Source organism: Lepisma saccharinum, chromosome 5 (genome assembly GCF_977018435.1).
Source record: "Lepisma saccharinum chromosome 5, izLepSacc3.1, whole genome shotgun sequence".
Taxonomy (NCBI): Eukaryota; Metazoa; Arthropoda; class Insecta; order Zygentoma; family Lepismatidae; genus Lepisma; species Lepisma saccharinum.
The window spans coordinates 72,894,498-72,916,439 of NC_139233.1; the positions used below are offsets into that span (position 1 = coordinate 72,894,498).

The 21,942-nt window shown below is 35.3% G+C and overlaps 2 protein-coding genes across 2 annotated transcripts in view; one reads left to right on the plus strand and one right to left on the minus strand.

The window, feature by feature from the left end:
- The first annotated feature begins 44 nt into the window (after positions 1–44).
- Positions 45–902, plus strand: LOC145988065 (uncharacterized protein C21orf140 homolog). Its single transcript, XM_083122901.1, has one exon. It carries the CDS (start codon positions 45–47, stop codon positions 900–902), a length of 858 nt encoding a protein of 285 aa, XP_082979027.1.
- Positions 903–5,480: 4,578 nt separating this feature from the next.
- Arglu1 (Arginine and glutamate rich 1) overlaps positions 5,481–21,942 on the minus strand; it is a 48,087-nt gene continuing 31,625 nt past the window's right edge. The window contains exon 5 of the mRNA XM_083122665.1: positions 5,481–9,984. Within this exon, the coding sequence (XP_082978791.1) occupies positions 9,820–9,984 (165 nt within the window). The 3' untranslated portion in view covers positions 5,481–9,819. The remainder of the gene's footprint in view (positions 9,985–21,942) is intronic.

The window sequence follows — 21,942 nt, forward strand, 5'->3', positions numbered from 1 at the left end:
AACTTGGTTTTCGGTTTGGTCGTTTAAGGAGAAAGAATGTAATAATGGAATCGGCGAGAATTGTTGCTTGGAGATACCGGTACCTGCAGAGACTACAGGACCTGCGTTCGGAAGGCTGCAAACTCATTTACTTGGACGAGACTTTGTATGACACCTACGATGCAGTCAAAAAGGGGTGGGATGATGGTACATGCAATTGTATTTTGAAGTCGCCATCAGGGAGGGGGAAACGTATTATGGTGCTCCATGCTGGGGGCAGTGAGGGATGGGTACCAAATTGTCTTTATCTGTCAGCAAAGAACATTGGAGATTGCAAAGCAGACAGCCACGATGAAATGACAGGAAAAGCTTTCGAAAATTGGTTTGAAAATTATCTTTTGGCAAATATGCCAATCGATACAAAATGCATCATTATCATGGATAATGCTAGTTACCATTCGCGCCTATTGGTCAAAATCCCAACAATGAATACAAAGTTGCAGGATATTGTTTCGTTCATGGAACAGCACAGGATCCCGATACCAAACCCAGTTCCAATAAAAGCAGTTTTATTAGATGTTATTAAATCTGCAAACATAAAAAAAAGATATGTAGTGGACGAGCTTGCACACTCACGTGGACATGAAGTGTTGCATCTTCCCCCTTACCATTGTGTGCTGAATCCAATCGAACTAGTATGGTCTCAGCTCAAATTGTTCGTGCGGAAAAACAATGTAACCCCTACACTGAGTGTTAGTGTGTGTCAACTATTGCGGGATGATGCAGCGACAATTGACTCCCAGCTATGGTCATCATGCATCAAGCATGTTATCAAGATTGAAAGCCAGTACATGCATCACGACACTGATCGTAACCAGAAGCGGTTCATCATTCATGTTGGAGAGAGTGACGACAATGAATAAAGGTAAGCCACATTAAATTCTCTTATTAAACGTTACAAAATGCTATGCAAGATTGGACGAATCAGATGATTATTATGATGTATTTTCGTTTCACAAAAATAATGAAACACCATAATTAATTATCTGTGCCGATTTATTTATTTATGTCACATGCTTTGAGTGCAGCGCGTCGACTTCCCTCTGCCACGCTCTTAAAGCATGGCAAGAGCTTTGTTGGGTGGTCTTGCTAAGGAGGTCCTGGCTCATTAGGAGAGGGGGCAGGCAGGGTACGGTTCCAAAGGCAGCCACCTGGGGAACCAATGAACGTGACAACTATACAGGAAGTGATGAAACTCAATATGTAATCACCAGGTACAGTGAAACCCCGATTTTACATTTTCCTGCATTTTAAGTTTTCTCATCTTGGTCCCCTGAGAAACGTAAAATCGAAAAATGGGGAACTTCTCAGACTTTCAAGGGCAGATTGTTGGAGCACAGTTAGTTTGCGCAACTGTAATGAAGATGGCCTCTTGTCTTAGGTGCATCGAGATCAACAGTGTCCAAGGTAATGATAGCATACACAACTCGTGCCAAGACATCGACAACGAAGGTAACAGTGGACGAAATCCCATCCTCCGTGATCCGGACCACTGAAGATTGAAGAGAATTGTCTCAAAGAACCATTGAGCTATTGCAACATAAGAGATGTCAGATGTCAATCAGAATCTCGACCAACCTGTTTCTACTCAGTCCAATGTGAGCTGCACAAACTGAACAGTGTTGCCAGCTCCCACAGATGTTGCTGAATGTAGGAGTTTCCATTATTTTGATAACCATCTGTACACATCTCAACCTCAGACACTAAAAAAAAAGATTTTCTAGAGGAAATCATGAGCTATAAATTTTGTTCAGTGTTTTTAGGACGTAAATTACATAGTTTGCTACATATTTGCTGTTATTTGTGTCAGACACCAACTTTTGCGCTACTAATTCCAAAATTAAAATAAATAATTGGATCTTTCTAATTCTACTAAGATATAAGATAGCTCTATCAAACAGAAACCATAATTTATCAAATTTTCTGTTCTTTCATTTTTTAGCGTACACAGTTTTTGAGATTATTTTTTTAAAATTTCACGGTGAATTTTTAATGACATTTTTTTTTTCAAGATGGAGGCGAACCCTCAGGTCAGATTGTGCTAAACTCTTCAAAATCTGATTCGTCACATATTTTTTTACTATAGATGCAATTTGTTCCCCAGACTACATTACTAGACTTCAAGGTGTTTCACTAGTAGATACGTTGCAGATATGAAATTGCTATACAAGATCATAAATGTAAACTTAAGATGCAGCATCCCACTCCACGAACTCTCTCTTCGAGTGCCTACGCATAAATCACGGAGCAAGAAAACTTTCCACACAGCAACTCCCAGACTCTCTCATACAACGTTCATTATTCCATAGGCTATCAAACCAATTCAACATCATCTCAAACCAAGTAGATATATTCAGTTCATATAGTTTTTTATCAGCAACTTAGAAAAAAATTGTGCGTAAGTAATGCATTGTGAAAATAACCTGTTTACCTTGTTACTGTTTTGGCTTGTTTATTTCACATTATTTTGTGTTTTTCTTTTTAACACTAGTCTACTGTTTTACTGTTGTTTCTTTCTGGTTTAAAATGACTTCTGCTGTACTGGAAATTTCAATAAATAAATACAGGTAGCATATACTCCTGTCAGATTTTTTTATTCCTGATTTCAAAGCCATCCCAAAATAAAACTTAGACCAAACAGAGATTACATTTAACTGCATAATATACTTTATTTCCACCAAAATTGAACATACATTTTTTTTAGTATTCAAGGTCAAATTAAAATTGATATTTTCATCTAAGACTATTTTTATAAAAACTATGCTCCAATAGCTTTGAAACAAGCCCAAGATGAAAGTTATACAATAATTAGAAGAAAAGTTATGATTTTTTTGTTGGTCTTGTAAGAATAAATTGGACATTTTCTTTATAAAGTTGGCAACCCTGCTGTACAAACGCAGTGTATCATTGAGGGCTAAAATTTTACATATGTACGTTACTTACTTCATGTTCTCTACCATCCTACCAAATTCATGAAAATCTGAGATGGTCAGGTTGGGAGCTGTGATGTTCTGGCACGGGAAATTTCAGTACTTTCTTCAACTTGAAAAGTATCTTGTTTCACTTGTCAATAACCCATCACCATGGAGTTGCTGAAGACTTCATTTTCTTGTAGATAGAACTCTCTTACATTTTACCATTCTAAATTAATGTCAGGGAGGAAAACATTTATATTGGGCTGAAGAAAATCACTGGCAGGATATATTGTACAGTTTAAAGAACTTTTCACCAACAAAATTCCCGGAAAAAAATAATAAAAATTTTGCAACATTAACAGAAAATTAGTACTCTCAGAAACTGCAAAAAGTAGATGGACAAATATGAAAATTTTGTCAGGGCTGATCAAGTACCGATATAAAATTTACTGATACCAAACCAATATTTGTATGACTCTACATAAAATTCTAAAGGTCCATGAACCTGAATCATTAATTGATCTCTTAAATCAATGTGTCAGTGTGTTTTGTCTCAAACATTTACTCTATAAAACCAAGCTATATTAATTATAAATTTATATTTAATAAAAAAAACATTTACTCTACAAAACCAGGCTATATTAATTACAGGGATGGGCTGATATGAAATTTTGGCCGATACCGATACCAATATTCTACCGATCCGATATAAAATTAGATATGGTACTTGAAGAATATGAAATGTTTCTTTATCTCCTTAACAAATGTGTGTTTCGAGGTGACTGCAGTGCAAAAGAAGTTGAATATTTAGACAATTACTTTTTTAGTAAGTAGGGCATCGAGATTATGCATAAAAATTACAACAAAATGGCAGAATTTTGCAGTAAATTATAAGATATTTATCGATATATCGGATCGGTAAAATAATCGGTAATTTTACCGATAAACCGATATGCCTATATCGGCCGATACCAATAGAGTACCGATTAATCGATCCCATCCCTAATTAATTATACCTTTATATTTAATAAAAAATACAAACAAAATGACAGAATTTTGCACTAATTTTCAAGCTATTTACGGATATACTGGACTGGTGATTTTACCGATAAACCAAATGCTCACAGTGATCGAGCAGCGCTATCATCTTCAGGTCTTCTTTCCTTCACAAAAGCATCAGGATGAGTCGATTGTTAATACTTTAAGGCGATCATGCACACACTAAATCCTTGCAAAGCCATTATAAAAAATGCCTTCTGCACCATTTCCTAATGAATTTCATTCCACACTGATTTTGCTTCCTGTTGTGCAAGACCAATAGGAATGCTTCTTCTTTTATTTGGAAGTTTCATGAATTTTTAAAATTGTCTATGCTTCTGTGCAGAGTAAGGCCGAGCTGATACCAAAGTATTGGTTCAAATTTAATCACTAATACTTTGTCGAAATTTCTAAATCTGGATAAATCACAGTGTCTGCTAGAACGATATGCGACACTTTCATGGAAACTACATTATACTGTACATTATGCAAAATGCATAATATATATTTAATTCTGTACCCTTTCTGTGTAGCAATAGTGGACTTCATAATTAAATTCAATATTTCTATGATCTCGTGTGTGTCCCGCACTGTGGCCATGCGGTCAACAGTGTCATGCTTTGGGCTCTGGCTCCAGAACGTGTGCAGGTTTCGGTCTCCTGGGGCAAGTGCAACAACTTTTCTCCTGAGCTTTCAGCCTCTGCATGGGATTGGTGGTCACCCACCATTGTGAGAATATTGGAGAGCTACGAATGAGTAGCATAACCCTGTCATGGAAACCTACAAGAACGGGGGGTTCATTGCTTTGATCACACGCCACCTGGACTGGACGAGTTGACAATGTGTTACCCAACCAAAAAGGAGTTTGGCATGCCCTGGCCCTCAATGAGCTGTTGTGTCGCAGAGTTTACTTTTGTTATAGATAATTCTCATAATGTAGTCAGTCTGTCAGGGCTATTTTTCTACTTATGACAAATCATGACCAGGAAGCATGGCGAAGCAATGCAGTGGATAATGAAACCATCACAATGATATGAATTGGAACACACGAAAGATATACTTCACAGAAATTTAAGTGACCTTGGTTCATACCCAGGTTTCTGTCATACCATACTTTGCCAATTTTTAGCTTTCTGATGTTACTCCTATGTGGAATTAGTCAATGCAATGTGACCTGTTGTCTTTGAAAAACTGTGTGCCAAATTATAAGAATATGAAAGACTAGGCACTGTTGATGTAGAGTTTCAAAGGCAACAGATCTCATTGCAGCAGAATTGACAGACAATTTCATACAGAAAAAACATTAGAAAGCAAAAAATCAGGTGAAGTCAGGGCTGGCTCAGTTGTAGAGCGCAATGCAAGAGACCTGGGTTCAAGTCCTGGTTGAACTGCATTTTTCACTTAAATTTCTACACCCATATCTTAAACATAGTTTCAATCTTATAAATTTATTTGAAAAGAGGTTTGGGACAGTAAAAAAATATAATGTTCAATTCAAGGAAAATATATTTCTTACTTAACTACACCTTCAATGAAGGAAAGGGGGAGGAAATGAAGATACTGCAAGTATAAATGCTCTATGCCCTTGTGTACTTAACTTCCAACAAGAGCATGTAACATAATTAATGAAGCACAAGGACACAACTATTCTCTTGCTGTTTCAGAGGGGAGCCGAATTATGCTTACAGCAAAACTTGATTATTGATTTTTTTTTTTTTTTTAAATTCTGTAACTTTTCAGTGAAAATTTTCACTGAGTTTGTACAACATATGTGTGCATATCATATTTAGTACCAAAAATGGCATTAGTTGAAAAGTGTTGTTTAGAGTTGGGAGCAATCTTAGATTTTTATCATTCTTAATATGAATACCTTCAAATAATGCTCGTAATAAAATCCAAACCACCAATATCAATTGCAAAACAAAAAATGCAATAACATATTTATGGGCAAAAAAAAAACCCTGCATATTTGTAAGTTTTATAAGCACAAAGAAAAAATACTGAAAATTAATAGTAATAAAAATAAAAGAAAAAGCAAAAATATAAGGTACGTATCTATCTACCTTGGGACAAAGGATACAAGTTTTAGATATACAATCAGTTTACAAAATCAATACATGTGCATATTACATTGTCAATTCTTCCACAGGAGGTAGTACAAGGAACATAAATTTACAAACTACTTATGTACAACCTCTACAATATTTATCCTTGTCAATATACAAAAAAAAAAAAAAATATGTGTCAAGTAATTTGATCTTATTTTTACTCACTTCAGTCTTGGTAATTATATTTCACGTTTCATTCACACTAATTAAAGACGTTCAATCAAAACTTAGTCAAAGATAATCAAAATTATCTATTCATAGTTAATTGATCAAATATTTCACTTATTCAGACAGATGCTACGTAAAGAAAATGAACATAAAACTTGCACATCCCTCACACAGGATGATATTGTAGAAACCCTTATGACTAGTTGAATTTAAATAAACAGCATATTCTCTCATAAGACAGCCTTCTCCAACTTACACTGATGTATATTTCTCATTTTCTTTATATGCCTCTGGTTCACATCCAAGGTGATAGTATAAATATGCCAACCTGAAGCTTTCCATGCACAAACAAGGGTCCATCAAAAAATTGTAAAAATTATGAAGAGTTGCTGGCATATATTCTAGTTGCAAGCACAAACTACAGATATGAATTTGTTACTAATCACAGATGCATTTGCAGATGTGACTAGGATGCATGCCTGACAGCTTCAAAGTAGTACAATTTTTAACGCATTTTAAAGCTGATACAACTCAATTAGACCCCCTGTTTACATATTCAAAATATTGAGCTAGCAAATTTATACCACTCGCAACCTATATACAATAATCATGCTAACATATTTTTAGTGATGCCCATGATATAGACCGTACTACATAAATTCTGAGTACGTAAACTATAAGATGCAACACAGAATTCAGTGTGTAGAGCCAGGAACGTTAATGAAATGAATGCGCACCATTTTCCAGAACTACTGACTGGCACGACAAGTTAAAACTTGAGTTGTTCCACAAAGTATTAAACTTCAACTTAAATCCTAGATATCAGCTTACATCAAGACAACAAAAACAAGTGATGTTTTGATAAGGACACAAAATAATATATATGCATAATATACTGCATATGACCATGGACATTAGCCCACATTTTGGAATTAAGCTTTTTGTTTTTTAGATAAAGTTACATGCATTTAAAAAATGATATATGTTGCACAAATTATGCAACTCCTCCAAATTACAAAAGCACTGCTTAATGGGAAATTCATATATGGAAAATAATTTACAATATTTTTTTATCACGTGGAAGTTTTCATTTAAAAATTGTATTAACTGTCATTGTGACAAAATTTTGTAAAATTATATATGTGGAAAATAATTTATAATCTTTTTTAGCACTTGGATGTTTTCGTTAAAAAATTGTATTATCTGAACTGTCATTGCAAGATAATTTTAGAACAATTATTTTGAAAAGCCTAGGAATTCTGAAAGAATATAATCTCAAATACAAAGTTATATATTTCTAGTGCAAAAAGTTTCCTAATACATCAAAAACTGTTATGCTTGTACTATAAATATTGATCATGCAAAAGAAAGAAACTGAGAAATATACACATTTTACAGCTTATTAATTTTTTAAAAGTATCAAACCCCCAAAAGTGAAACATAAGTGAAACATATCCCATCACAAATCACTATTATATGTTTTAATGTTTTATTATACCTCTCAACATTAGTCAAATTCATCAGTTTCATGTTAAGGAAGACAATACCACACATTTGTTACACTTAATTGCAGAAGTTTCATCATGGATAAGTACACCACTATTGTTTATATTACAATGGCTGTGATTATGAAAATGGGACATGAACACATTCTATTATTTACTATCCCAGGCTAAGAATACAGAGAGTACCTAGCTCGAGCACAACAGAAACTAATCTTCCTCACCAGAAACATGTTATAGAAGCATTATTACAAGAAAATGAACCTAAATCTGAAGAATAAGGTTTGTTGTTGCATTTATTAGAATATCATTTAATGTTAACTTAAAATCTGAGCAATTCGATGATACAATTTCAATTCATGTTCAATATTCTTTTATGTATTATAATTTGCAAGACAGATTCTATCTACATTTGAAAAGTCGTTGCTGGCAACAATTTACTGATAAAAGTTATTGTACAAACTAAAAATTAAGGATGAAAATAATTCTATCCTGGAATCTGTGCATGTGATTTGCTTGTGTGTGCTTTTTCAGCTTTCATTTGACCTACGTAGGATCCAATGAGGATGCATACATCCAGAACACAAACCAATGCACAGCAGAATCAAGATGGAAGGATTGGTAATTTAAAGAACTATTTAAAATTTATGGATAAAAAAGTAGTTCATGGAATGAAGTTGATAATTGTACAGACAAGTAGCACTAAATTCATTCTGAAAAGTAATGGGAAATTTAAAAAGGCATTATTAGCAAGGATTTAAAAAATCTGAAACTTTTCTTGATGCAAAACTGAACAATGTTTTCTTCACTGTATCTCACTGTACCGGGCATTCATAGTACAATTTTGAAAAAATCTCTCTGCCTTTTCACCAAAAAAAAATCCTTAATATGAATTACAGCTGCAAGAAATTATTTATGGAAACAAAATAAATGGCATGCATAAAGCATAAGTGAACATTGTATTAAGCTACACGTAAATATGCTAATTATCATTATTTCTTTACATCAGTTTCCTTCTGCTCTTTTAACATGTTCTCTTTCTTTCTCTTTCACATACACACGCACACACAAGATTCCATGCATTCGTGTTCCTACAGTCACTTGTGATTCTTAACACACCATTAGTATCCACAAAGCACATGTCCATTCTTATGCATGTGCCGAGTACAAACTAACAACACACCCTATGGTAATACCATTACAATAGAATTCACATCTGACATTGGAATGAAACAAGAAGTGGTTGTATAGAAATATTTTCACATTAGTTCTTGAGCACAAAGTGATTCATGAGCGTATGAATTATTTAAGACTTTGATTAAACACACTTTGCTTACAGTTTAAGCACAGCTTACTACCAAGCATGTAAAGAAGTTTGTCAATACACAGTATCAGTGTGGAAAAGAAGTTTCTTTGGTACGATATGGGGAGACAAACTGTTGATGATGAGTGGGAAGTACTGAATGAAATTAAGCTGAAAATGAAACTGGAAAAAATGTTGTTTTTTACTTGAAATTTCTGAATTTCTACAGGATAAGACATGGACCACTGTCATCAAACATTCATGAAAAGGGGGGGAAAAAAAGAGGAATTAAGCCTGTGGACTATGCTTCAACAATTGACTGATTTATTGTAAAGGCTACTGGGTATTCATCTTGTAATCTGCAATGCAAGTACTGAACCGACAAGAAAAGCTACCATCCTCAAAAACAATTCTCTCTTTTTCATTTTCTTTCGGCAGAATACAAGGTGACTGCTCAACAGCTCTTTCACTATTTGATATTTGTACATTTTTCTCTTTGTATCACATTTGCGATGTTACAGAATTTCTTATTATGCCTGTATCTTCCCTTCAACACAAGCTTTCACTAGCTCATTATGTTCTTCCACATGGAAGCAAGTATTGCAATAATTTATTGCACCACCAGCGCAAACACTGATTAAAAATTATGCTTTGTCTTGGCTCCTCTACTGTAACCAGAGTGGAAAATTATTTGACAGAACAAACGTAAGGTAAATATCATCTGTTGGTACACATGAAATGAACGCTCACGATGATGGCTTCAGTGAAAATGACAATTTCGGTCTTGAGTTATTCTTGCCAAGAATTTTCTTCTGTTCTTCTTTCAAACGTTTTTCTTGTTCTCTTTTCAACCTCTGCCTGTCCTCTTCAATTCTTCTCTGCTCTTCAACCATTGCGAGTCTTTCCTCTGCCTGTAAATGAAGATAGGAATGACATAAATATATTCTTCTTACAATAAAATAGATTTGCAGTGTATCTTATGTCGTAGTATTTTTGTTGAAACTCAATGTTTAAGCTGAAAGAATGGGTCAGATTTGGCCAGAATTGCTTTAGCAAGTGATTAATTGTGAATGCAAAGACATTCAAAGATAAAGCAACTATATTTCAGTTGTTATAAAAAAAATGATTTCCATGTACAGCTATAAACATAAAATTTAAATGATTAATATTATAATATCGTACTACAACAGAAGCGGCCCCGGTGCCCACCCAGCATCGAATAACATGGGTGCCTGGGGGAAACCCTGGGGGGTAAAGGCGGTCAGGGGCGTGATGCTGATCACATCACCCCCAACTCATGACCGGATCAAGAAAGTGTGGGGCGTTACCCCCACACCACCTATATGCCTTCATGGTGTGGTGCTATGCACAGGGGAACACTTTACCTTTTTTTTTCTTCAGTACAACAGACCTGCAGAGTTTTTTCTTTCTTTCTTTAGGGACAATTCACACCGAAGAGACACGCGACATGCAACATGCGAACCCTCAGTAATCAATGCAACCTTTCGAACCGAAGAGACATGGCAAGATGCATGTGTCGCATATCGTGCATCGTGTCACTTCAGTTTGTTGCTCGCGTTTGCATAGTGAATGCTTCACTCCAATGAGATATATTTAGACTTTAGAAGAGAGCCCAACCCGAGGCCTTACAACGTATTTGAAGCTCAAATTTGTTGATAAAATAAAGTATCAATATGTACAATGTTTTAAGATTTAAACACAACATTCTTTCCGCTTTATCAAGTTTTTTTGATGCAGTTATGGGCTGTAATTTGCCTTCAACATCGTGCAAAGAGGCAGTGTTTTCGCCATTTACGACGTGACTGTTTTTATTTGAAAAAGCCAGCATATGGAGGCACTTTAGTCCACAATTGATCAGTCAACATGGTAATCTAGTGCATTGTTTCTCAACTGCTGGGCCGTGACCCAATACCGTGCCCTCCTATCAACTATACTGAGCTGCGAAAGGTTCTGTTGAAAATTGTTGACAACTATCATAATCCCAATATCTTATTTGAGTTGTGAATTTTTGTTTTTTAAGTCCATTTTATGCACAAATATACTTATCAGGACTCGACCTACAGTTTAAAGTGGGACCACAATGTGCATCCGCCGGTTATCGAACCCGGCATCACTTAATGACAAAGAGACGACATTACCACTTCATTATTCATATTTTTATATTTGTCATTAATTCTACACGTGTAATAAAACTATTATTACTTTTTATGATTATGCTAGAACTTATTTATCAATATTGAATTTCATAGGTACATGTTAATTTATGCATAGAATCTTTAGTACTGTAAAGATTTACGAGGAACATTCCTGGGCTAAGGGCAATGACTTAAAAAAATACTGGGACATTGTTTCATGAAGATTGAGAACCATTTCTCTAGTGTTTAGGTATTCGCTTTATGCAGGCTGGAAAGTCTAGCGTATACAGTTTGATGTCAGTGCATATTATATCTCAGTTTTCTCATGCACAACATGCCTCTCCCAAGTTTCAATAACTTGCACAAATTTTACAATGCGATTTAGATGTAACAATGTCTCGTTTCATTTTTTTTGGGTGTCTAATGAACTGATTAATACAACTATATCGGCATCATCATGTAAACTGAGCAAAGAAACAAGTATTGCTTGCTGCATGTCGCGTGCACCTCGTCTCTTCAACAGGGTTGGCAAAATTTGTGCTTCTTTAAAAAAAGAAACAAAATGAACAGTGTTTTTTGTTTTGAACATGTTTTAAACAAGAACCGAAAAAACAAATTTTAAACATAATGCCAAGATGACTTATTTTCTAAGGATAATGATTAATAAAGAATCTGTTAACCCTTAAATGGGCAACCAGTGTCTATCAGACACTGTTGATTATATTTTTTTGTCGCATACTTCAAACGATGCTTCCTGCGAACATGGTATTTTTTGACTGTTTGCTAAAGTAGGTCAGGTGTAAAAAAATATTTTCCATTTGACTTAAGTAAAACGGGCAAGCAGTGTCTGTCGGACACAGTGTACAAACAAAAGTGTAATATTACTTCAATATGTATTAACAAATGTTTAATCAAAAACAAAGTATTTAATAAGACATCACATAAAAATATTATTAGCGATAAAAATAGAAAAAATGACAAATATATGAGCAAATAAAACAAGTTTCTCACACTACCTTCCGGCCTAACATTTCATATACTATGCTGCAAAAATTACAACAACATGCAATTACGATGATGATGATGATGAATACAAGAATTATGGACATAGCAATGATGATTAGGTTAAATATCATGTTACTCGGTTGTTTCCACATCGATGAAACATAAAAATCTTGCATTAGAAGGGCAAGATCCATTTAAAACAATGCAGTGTCCAACAGACACTGCTTGCCAGGACACGTTACAAAAATAGCTTGCCCGAATATGAGTTAATCATCCAAGGATGGACATGTTCCTATTATAAAGTAAATATGTACTTGACTAACTTCTTAAAATACACATGTATTTTAGTCATAAATCTCGGATGTAGGCTGTTCGAGAAGCTTCAACTAATCCACAGTTGCTGCCAGACCCACTGAATCTACTCTTGTCTTTTTTGTTTTGCTATTTAATATATTTTATTATGAATGCGACTGACATTATCAACAATGTGCACATTTTGCAGTGTGTTAAGTGAGGTACAAAACAGTTTCATTCATGTAGTATTAAATTTTTAAAATATTTTAAACACCTTAAAAAAAACAGCCAGGTGTTTTAAACGTGAGCCACGGGTATTCATCACGATATGTTAGAAGACTTTAGACAAAATAAATTTACCTTAAATAACATTTTAAAGAGAAAATACAATATATATCCAACCTAATTTGATTTCTGATAATTGGAGTTATTGAAATTTATACAGTATTAAAGTGTTTTATTATTTGAAAGAAAAACACATATTCATTGTAATTGATGATACAAAAACACTGAAATTTGTTTTACAAATTTTTTTTTATGAATTTCTCATTATATCGGTTCCATTTTTTTTACCAGGACTTGAATTCAAATCTTTCACATTTGGATAACGTAGTAGTATAGGCAAGATTTCCCACAAGATTTCAACACCAAACACGTATACTATATCCCGGGAATCTCTGATTAACTGACAAGGTATGCATCATTATGCAGTTTGTAGAGTACATATGTTGTAGTCTGATGCTCATGTGTGTACTCTTCAGCTTTTACAGACTTACTCTCGACATGAAACCTTTATTGGTTGGGCTATAAGGAAGCTTGGCTCATCCAACATCTAATAAAAAATGGGTACCTGGAGGTATTCATGTGAATAAAGATGGCTGGAGCATGATGCTGACCACTTGACTTCCACAATGGTTGGGATTATGAATGTGAAGGGAAGGTTTTGATGGTTAAATCAAGATTATGCTGTTTCAGTAAGCAGCATAGTCTGTTGACATTTATAATAATTAAGGGGTGGATTTATAGGCACTAAAACATCTAATATAGGCTGAGAAATAGGCACCAAAAATAATGGAAATAAGCACTTAAACAGAAATAAAATAAAAAGGCATCAAAACAGGTACTAAAAATGAACTGAATCTCTATGAACAAAAGAAACATGAATTCAGTGAGAAAATAACCCGTCCCCAATTTATAATTTACAGAAAGCAATTCTTTGCAATGCATTTACAATGTGAATGTCAGTGCAATGCAATCATGAAGGGTGTGGACAGCAAGGAAATGGGAAATGCTAGTAATAGTAACAGTTAAATTAATAGCCCCAGAAATACAATTGTAAATACACCACTGAGGACACTGTCCCATGTAGCTTAGCAAATTTTCTGGTTCTCCAGTGCTTCAATATCAACAGATTGTGTGCCATTCACTTCAAACTCCTCACACCCCCATTCTTGTCCACGAATTTGCATTTTTAAAAAAACATGCGAGAAAGACAAACCCTTAGTAATGATGTCTGAAAAGATGATCATGAAAAAATTGTGGTGGATTAGGGACACTTATACCATGGAAAAGGAGTGGTGAAAAATTCTATTTGGTTTATTGTGATTTTTACACAGGGAAGCAAAATAAATGTTATTCCCTTTTCTTCAAATAATTGAAAATAAAGCATTGCCATAATTTTGAAACATATTTCTTGCCCTCCCTGAGAAACCTAGACAATGGACAGGCACAACCAACCTGGCATCCCATTCTTCAAAAGAAAGAAAAAAAAATCCCCCGCTCACTTCCATCCACCCAAAGAGCACAAACCCTAGCAACACAATGCAGCAGATGGCTCAACCCCTCAATCAATACTTGGCAACCAAAACCAAAACAACTGCCAGCAGAAAGCACAGCAAATGACACAAACCAAGAAACACACCAGTGCCACCAGATGGGATAAAATGGGGAACAAAGAAAGAAGTGATGCACTACCATCTCCGTCCCAGATGCTGTATCCTCAGTGAATGAAGGCACTGAGCCTTCAAAATTAATTGGAAAAACTATCCAATTCCCAATGTGGAAACACGAAATTTCACGTACACAATATTAAAGCCTATGATTTACTGCATAGGAATAAAATAGGCAAATATCCATCCCCGAATAATAATAAAAGGATAACCAATCCAAACTTGATTAGAGTTGTTCTCTTCTAGTTGCTTTTTTTCCCCCTAGGTTTTGTTTAACTTGTGCGATTTCCATCAATATATTCATATGCATTGGCAATGACATGTTATATACAACAAACTTCCAATGTAATGTTTTATGTTCCAACATTTTCTCTGCATTAAACATTCCTTTTTTCCTCTCTCAGTAAATCTCCTATGTAACAAAGGAAAAATTGCCTATAACATTTTAGCAGATGAGAGATTCTCCCACACGTTAGCCTATTCCAAATGAACACTTTCTAGGTACATACTTTTCAAACTTGCTGCGAAGTACAAAACAAAAATCATAGCTAGAGCACTAATTGTTGAAGAGTGATGAAATCATTCCCCTCTGGGATGACAAGGTTTTTAGCAGAAATTAAATTTTGGGAAAAAATGATAACAATGTATAAGCAAAGCAGTGTTGCCAGCTTACAGAAAAAAAATCAGGCTAACATCAGCCATATGGGATGCTGGATGGACCAAATTTACTGGGAAACATGACAAAAGACCACTCTTTGAAGACATGGAATACCCATCCCCCAATTTTGAAAAAAAAAACCATGGAAAACTTTAGAAAACTAATTGCAGGAAATTTTGGAAATTTGACGTTTCCCACTGGACCCCTAATTTTCGTACATTGTAAACAAATTTTTTTTTTTAACTATTACATATAAGATTAAAACATATTATCAAAAAGCGGTGGTTGAAGAGGAATAGCCCATTTATAAATTCTACCCCATAATATATTACATTGTGATTTGAGTGTCATACCTTGTTATGTATAAAATGAACAAAAAAAACAGAACTGAAGTATCATGTGTAGTTTTGAAGAAATGGCATGTTAATTGCTGGCATGTGGAGGTGGTATACATAGCTAGCTACCACTTGTTAGCTAAAGGTTAATGTTCTCCCTCCCATGCAAGAGCAGCTCCCAAAGAAAATGCAACCCCAACATGTTTTATTGGGTGCTGTGTATTTTATTTGGTTCTGGCATGTTGGACTACTACAATTTATGCAAAACAGGTTTTATTCTTAGAATTGCAGCCCACCTCCACTTACATATTTCTGGCTGTCCTGTTTCCAGTGTTAGTGTTGCTCCTGGGTTAGACTGGAAATTCTTTTACAACTGCTAAAAAAATCCTTTTCTGACCTTTAAATTCTTTGTGTTGATTGTGGTAAGGTGTTGTCAATTCCCCTTAGACAAGAGTTTGAACCTGGGACCTCTCTCTGCCTTTGTAGCACATTACTCGAGGCATGCATATTTAGTTTTTGATGAAAACACGAATTGAAAAACACATTGTAGTGTTCATTTTTCATGTTTTTTAAAGGTGTGAGATGCATTTTGCTAACATGTTTTATCACGAAATGATGCAAAATGCGAAATAAACTCTTAAAACACGAAATTTAGGATTTATTTATCCATGTGACACCTTCTGAGGTCTGAATTATCCTGTGAGTTATGCAAATGAAGGAAAATTGATTAATTCTACTGTTAATATTTAAGAAGCAAAAAAAAAAAAATGACTTTTTTAAACAGTAATAAACTTATACTCTGATAACTACCCTGACATCTAGAGGTTTTCCAGGACAAATTTTATATTTTTCCCTGACAATTACAAACTAAATGCATGGTTTTGCAAATGGGAGTAATAAACTCATAAAAAATCCAGGTATGGATTGTATTAAGTACCTATATTAGCTTCCAAGTAATTGAATTCATTTCTCTATGATGTGTATTCAAACTACAAAATAGTCAATTTGGAAAATTATTGTAATTCACATAGATTTTTCATATGCAGCTAGTTTTCAATAAAATATTTGATTACAACTAAATGAGATTAGAGTGAAGCACTGCTGATGAAAAAAGAAATTTTGAATGAGCAAACAGTTACCGCGATATGCTACAAGCAGTGTTACATTTCCCAAAATTCGAGTTTTCATTTTAGCACATTTTTCTGCCAAATATACCAAAACTTACACAGTAATTCCATTTGTGGTGAATCGGGACTTCAACCCATTTATTTTTATCCCATTCGTCACTTCCTTCTCGCCACCTTGTGTGCGAGAACTATCACGTCGCCAGCTTTTCAATAGTTTTTCTTGATAAACTTGTCTGGCTCCCAGTAGCTCGCTGTAGATGCACAGTGCTGCTGCATAGCAAGTTCCTTGATCAAGCAGTTTACTTGTTTCGCGAGTGGAGTCTCTCCAGTTCATGCAGTGCTTTTTACCGTGCAACGTCATCGTTACATAACAGGCCACTATCGTGACTTGTGACCCACCCAAGGCATAGGTGAGGTACCAATAAGCTTCCCAAACACCTGGGATACGACCAGCAAGGATAGCAAAGTTTCTCGACAAATCGAAGTGGATCCAATCAAATCATTTTTTTATTTCAATTTTACAATTTGTCTAGTTTGGAGGTAATCACTGTACATTGTACTCTTCATAAGCATCCGTTGTTTGATATGTATTCTTTGAAATATGCAAGTCCTAGAATGTGAATGAGAATTGGATGTAAGTATTATGAGTGTATGTGTATTGTCTAATATTGGATATTTTTTATATACTCTTGCAATTGTTAAAATTGTTGTCAAGGAGTGAATGCGAGATTTCCCCCCAATATTACCACCAGTTTCTTTATACATTCATCAAAGCATATTGAAGTTGTGAGGAATGTGAAAGTAGAAGGATTCAGAAATAAGCAGTATTGTTGTGAAATAAGATATATCTTTTAACTAGTATTCTCAACGAATATTCATTATGTACACTTATGTTAAATACTGATTATTCTCAACACTTGTTATACTAACGTTAATGAATAAAAGAAAATTCCAAAAATCACCCGATACTTTAATTTCATGGTAAAGAAAGTAATTTCAAGAATATCCTGTCAACATTTAATGGCACCCTTAATTTGGGATACTATACCTTCTATGATAATTCTGTTTTTTTGTGAAACTGCAGGGTCGTATTTGCGTAACTCGTCGGGAGAGGCACTACATGAGGCCGAAAAAAACTCCCAAACAGTTACCGCGATATGCTACGAGCAGCTAGATCAGAAGTACTAAAAATTATAACCTCTGGATATCTAGTAGTTGTGGATTGAGATTAGTGGAAGGTGTTTGCCCATTTCATTTTGTTTGCAGCTTCCTGAATATTCTTGCTGGGAATAGTTGACATCTAAGAAAATACTCTCCAATAATTGGCGGTTTTGGTGTATAATTAATATATAACTTATGTGTGAAGACTCTGTTGTTCTTTATTTCCAGTTGGAATTATAAGATTTGCTCTTCCACTAAGAAGCAACTACTAAAGTGACAAAGACCGTCACACATTGTGCTTTTCAATTATTATTTTTAATTAAAGGTTACATGGTCTATGCATTTTTGTCACAGTTTGGTAATTGGAACAGGGTTTGAGGAAGATATTTTCCATTATTTCTCACTCGACAAATACTCATGTTACAGCTACCACGTGGTGCTAGGTGAGCAATCTATCCACGTCAAAATCGTGCAATTAGGTCCGGAACTCGAAACTCTTCTTGCACGACAAATACTAATGATATGATTTAACGTTTAAGCACATTTTCTAAATTTGCGAAAAATGCCAACAATTCACATTTTATGCCAAATTTACTGAAAGTGTGAAAAATGTATTCAGATATCACTGCACATTTATAAACACTCCTTTGCACCAATTAACATTTTTCAGTGTTATCACGTTTGCGGAAAAATCAAGGACGACCCTCAAATAAATCAGTAGACGAAAAGTGAAAATTTACAGGGCTGGCAGAGAAATGTCAATTACTGAAGAAAGTGATATGGTTTTAGGATTGAATGAGACAAATAATTATTATATTAAAACATTTATCTATTTACGGTATGCGCCAAAATATACAGTACCTCCTCTCTTACATTCTTCACCACCTCTTTATTAATTGCATCCATTGTAATTATGAAGAGCAGTGGGGAAAGAGCACTTCCCTGTTTTAGTCCATTACTTATACTGAACCACTCCGTTCTTCCCACTCGTGTCTTAACACAGCTCTGGTTGGCCTTGTATGTGTTCTGCACTCTGCACACTCTATCTTCCTCGACTCCTCTCTCTCTTAGAGCCTTACAAATCTTTGTTCTGTCCATGCTATCGTATGCCTTTTCTATATCTAGGAATGCCATAATCATAACATTTCCATACTCGTAGTGCCTTTCCTGCATTTGCCTAATGGTGAATATCAGGTCTACTGTTGATCTGCCTCTTCTAAATCCACACTGTTCCTCTCTCATGTTCAGCTCTGTTACTTCCCTTATTCTTTTCTCTAATATTTTCTCATACACCTTTGCTGAGTGGCACATAAGTGTTATTCCTCTGTAGTTTTTACATTCCTTTCTGTCACCCTTCTTGAATATGGGAACTATTAGTCCTTTGGTCCAATCTCTTGGCACTTCTCTCTTGCCACACTGTTTTCAACACTCTGTACAGCCACTGCACACCAAGCACTCCTGCTCCTTGTATCATTTCCACTGGCACTTCATCTACTCCAAGTGCTCTACCTCCCTTCATTCTCTTCAGAGCTTCCTCCAATTTTTTCCATGTGAGATTAACTTTTTCCTCCCTCTTTTTCTTTTTCCTTCACTTCTTCATGTCTATTTCCTTTTTTCACATTCAGCAATTTCTCGAAATGATTTCTCCACATTCTCCTTATTTCTTCATCCTCTTCTACAATGTTTCCCTTCTCATCCCTTAGCTTACAGCTGTCTCCTCTTTCTCTTCTCCTTTCTCTCACTAATTCATACAATACTTTCCTGTTCCCATATACATCTTCTTCTAGCGCTTTGGCCCTTCTTCCATCCATTCTTCTTTCCTCCTTTACTACTGTTCTTGCCTCTTTCTTTTTTTCCCACATACTCTTTTTGTGCACTTTGTGATTTAACTTTAAACCATTTTCTAAATGCATCATTTTTGTTTTTCACTGCCTCTCTAGTTCTTTCATTCCACCATGGTGTTTCTTTCTTCTTTCTTTTCTTGCATGTCCTTCCACATACCTTTTCAGCTGCCTCTACTAATTCTGTTTTAAATGTTGTTCATTCTGTTTCTACTCCATTGGGTTCATCTCTTGGCACTTTTGTTTGCAATATTTCTTGATATTTCTCTTTTATCATCTTATCCTTCAATTTTCACACTATCTTTGATTTTCAATCTCCTCACATCTCCTACTAGTAGCCTGTCTAAGTTCTCACTGGGTATTCCTTAAATGTTGTTAATTTTCTTCTTTACTTCCTTGTTTACCAATATATAATCTATTACAGACTATTGTTCATGATTCCAACTGTATCTTGTAATCTTATGGCTGTCATATAGGGTGAGGCAGTCAAAAATATTAGTTAATTTTTGAACACGAATGTACTGTACATGAGTTGAAATTACTAGCGCACCTGAAAAATGTTCATTTCTTGAGTGTCAGTAAGATGGCATCCTTGGTTTTGCACACATTGTCGGAGTCTCAGTGTAAATCCACCCATCCGAAATTAATCCACACACTCCATGAAACGTCTCTCCATTCAGAAAAAGTAACAGTGTGGTGTGCATTATCATCTCGTGGAATCATCAGCCCCTACTTTTTCGGAAATGAACACGGTAACAGTAAGCGCTGGACGTTATGCTGACATGCTGCCTTCCCTTGATGGCTATGACCCAGATGAAGAAACACACTTCCAGCAAGATGGTGCAACTAGCTATACTGCCAGAGTGTGTATGGATGTCCTTAGACTCGCATTTCATGGTAGTCTCATCAGCACATTCGGCAATATTCTGTGGCCTGCCCGTTCCCCAGATTCGTCGGCTCCTGACTTTTTTCTTTGGGGGTTACCTCAAATCCAAAGTATTCAAGGACAACCCTCCCAAGAACCAGGGATAATTTGAAGGCGAATTTGGCAAGAGATCCACAACATTCCGTTGGAGATGCTATGAAGCATCATGTGCGGATTTACTCTGAGATTCCCACAATGTGTGCAAAACAAAGGATGACATCTTACTGACACCATATTCAAAACATGAACATTTTTCAGGTACACTTGTAATTTCAACTCATATACAGTACATTCATGTTCAAAAATAAGCTAATATTTGCTCTCTCTATTCTTTGTGAATTTTTTAAATCTTCCCGTTTGACTGCCTCACCCTATATTACTTCCTAAACCAGCTATTACCTACTAACAGTCCGTTTCTCTTACAAAAGTGCAGTAGCCTCCTTCCCACCTCATTCCTCTGTTCCCATCCATCTGCTCCAAGTATTTCCGTATACCCTTTCATGTCTCTTCCCACTTGTGCATTTAAATCACCCTTCACAATTTGCCATTCCTTTTTTACATGTTCTTCCAAGTCTTCTTCAAATTCTTCTTTCTCCTCCCTTGTACATCCTGTTTGTGTGCATACACTTGAATAATTTCTATTACTTTCCCTCTTACATTCATTTTTAATTTTATAATTCTGTCATTTACTCTTTCTACTACTTCACTTATTCCACTTCTGACTACAAATCCAACTCCATTTTGTCTGCCCTCTTCAGTTCCTGCCCTATTGTGGAATTACATTGTTGAACATTGCCTATAAAGTATTTGCAAGAATTATATATAAAAGACTACCACCATATGTAGAAAAGTGCATTGGACCATATCAATGTGGGTTCAGGCCAAGAAAATCTACAATTAACCAGATATTCACCTTAAGGCAAATACTGGAGAAAACTCTGGAGTTTGAGATAGGAATGCACCATCTATTTATTGATTTTAAATCTGCATACGATAGTATAAACAAGGCCCAACTATATCTGGCAATGGAAGATCTTGGAATTCCAATAGGATTACTAAGAATGGTAAGGATAACTATGGAGGGCTCTAATAGTAAGATAACAGAAGGAGGACAACTCTCAGAACCTGCTGAAGTAGAAAATGGACTAAGACAAGGTGATGTGCTGTCCTGTTTGTTGTTTAACATTGCTTAGAGAAGGTTATATGGGAAGCTCGGGTGCAAATTAGGGGTACCATATATTGTAAGTCAATCCAGATACTAGCATATGCGGATGAGGTGGACATAGTAGGAAGATCTCTACATGCAGTAGAAGAAGCATTTCTAGCCATGGAAAGGGAAGGAAAGAAGATGGGATTGGTGTTGAATGAAGGGAAGACTAAGTACATGACAGCAGGTAAAGCATACGGACATAATCCAT

What these genes read in the sequence shown, in the direction of transcription:
- LOC145988065 (XM_083122901.1), top strand. Translation starts at nt 45, where the DNA reads ATGGAATCGGCGAGAATTGTTGCTTGGAGATACCGGTACCTGCAGAGA.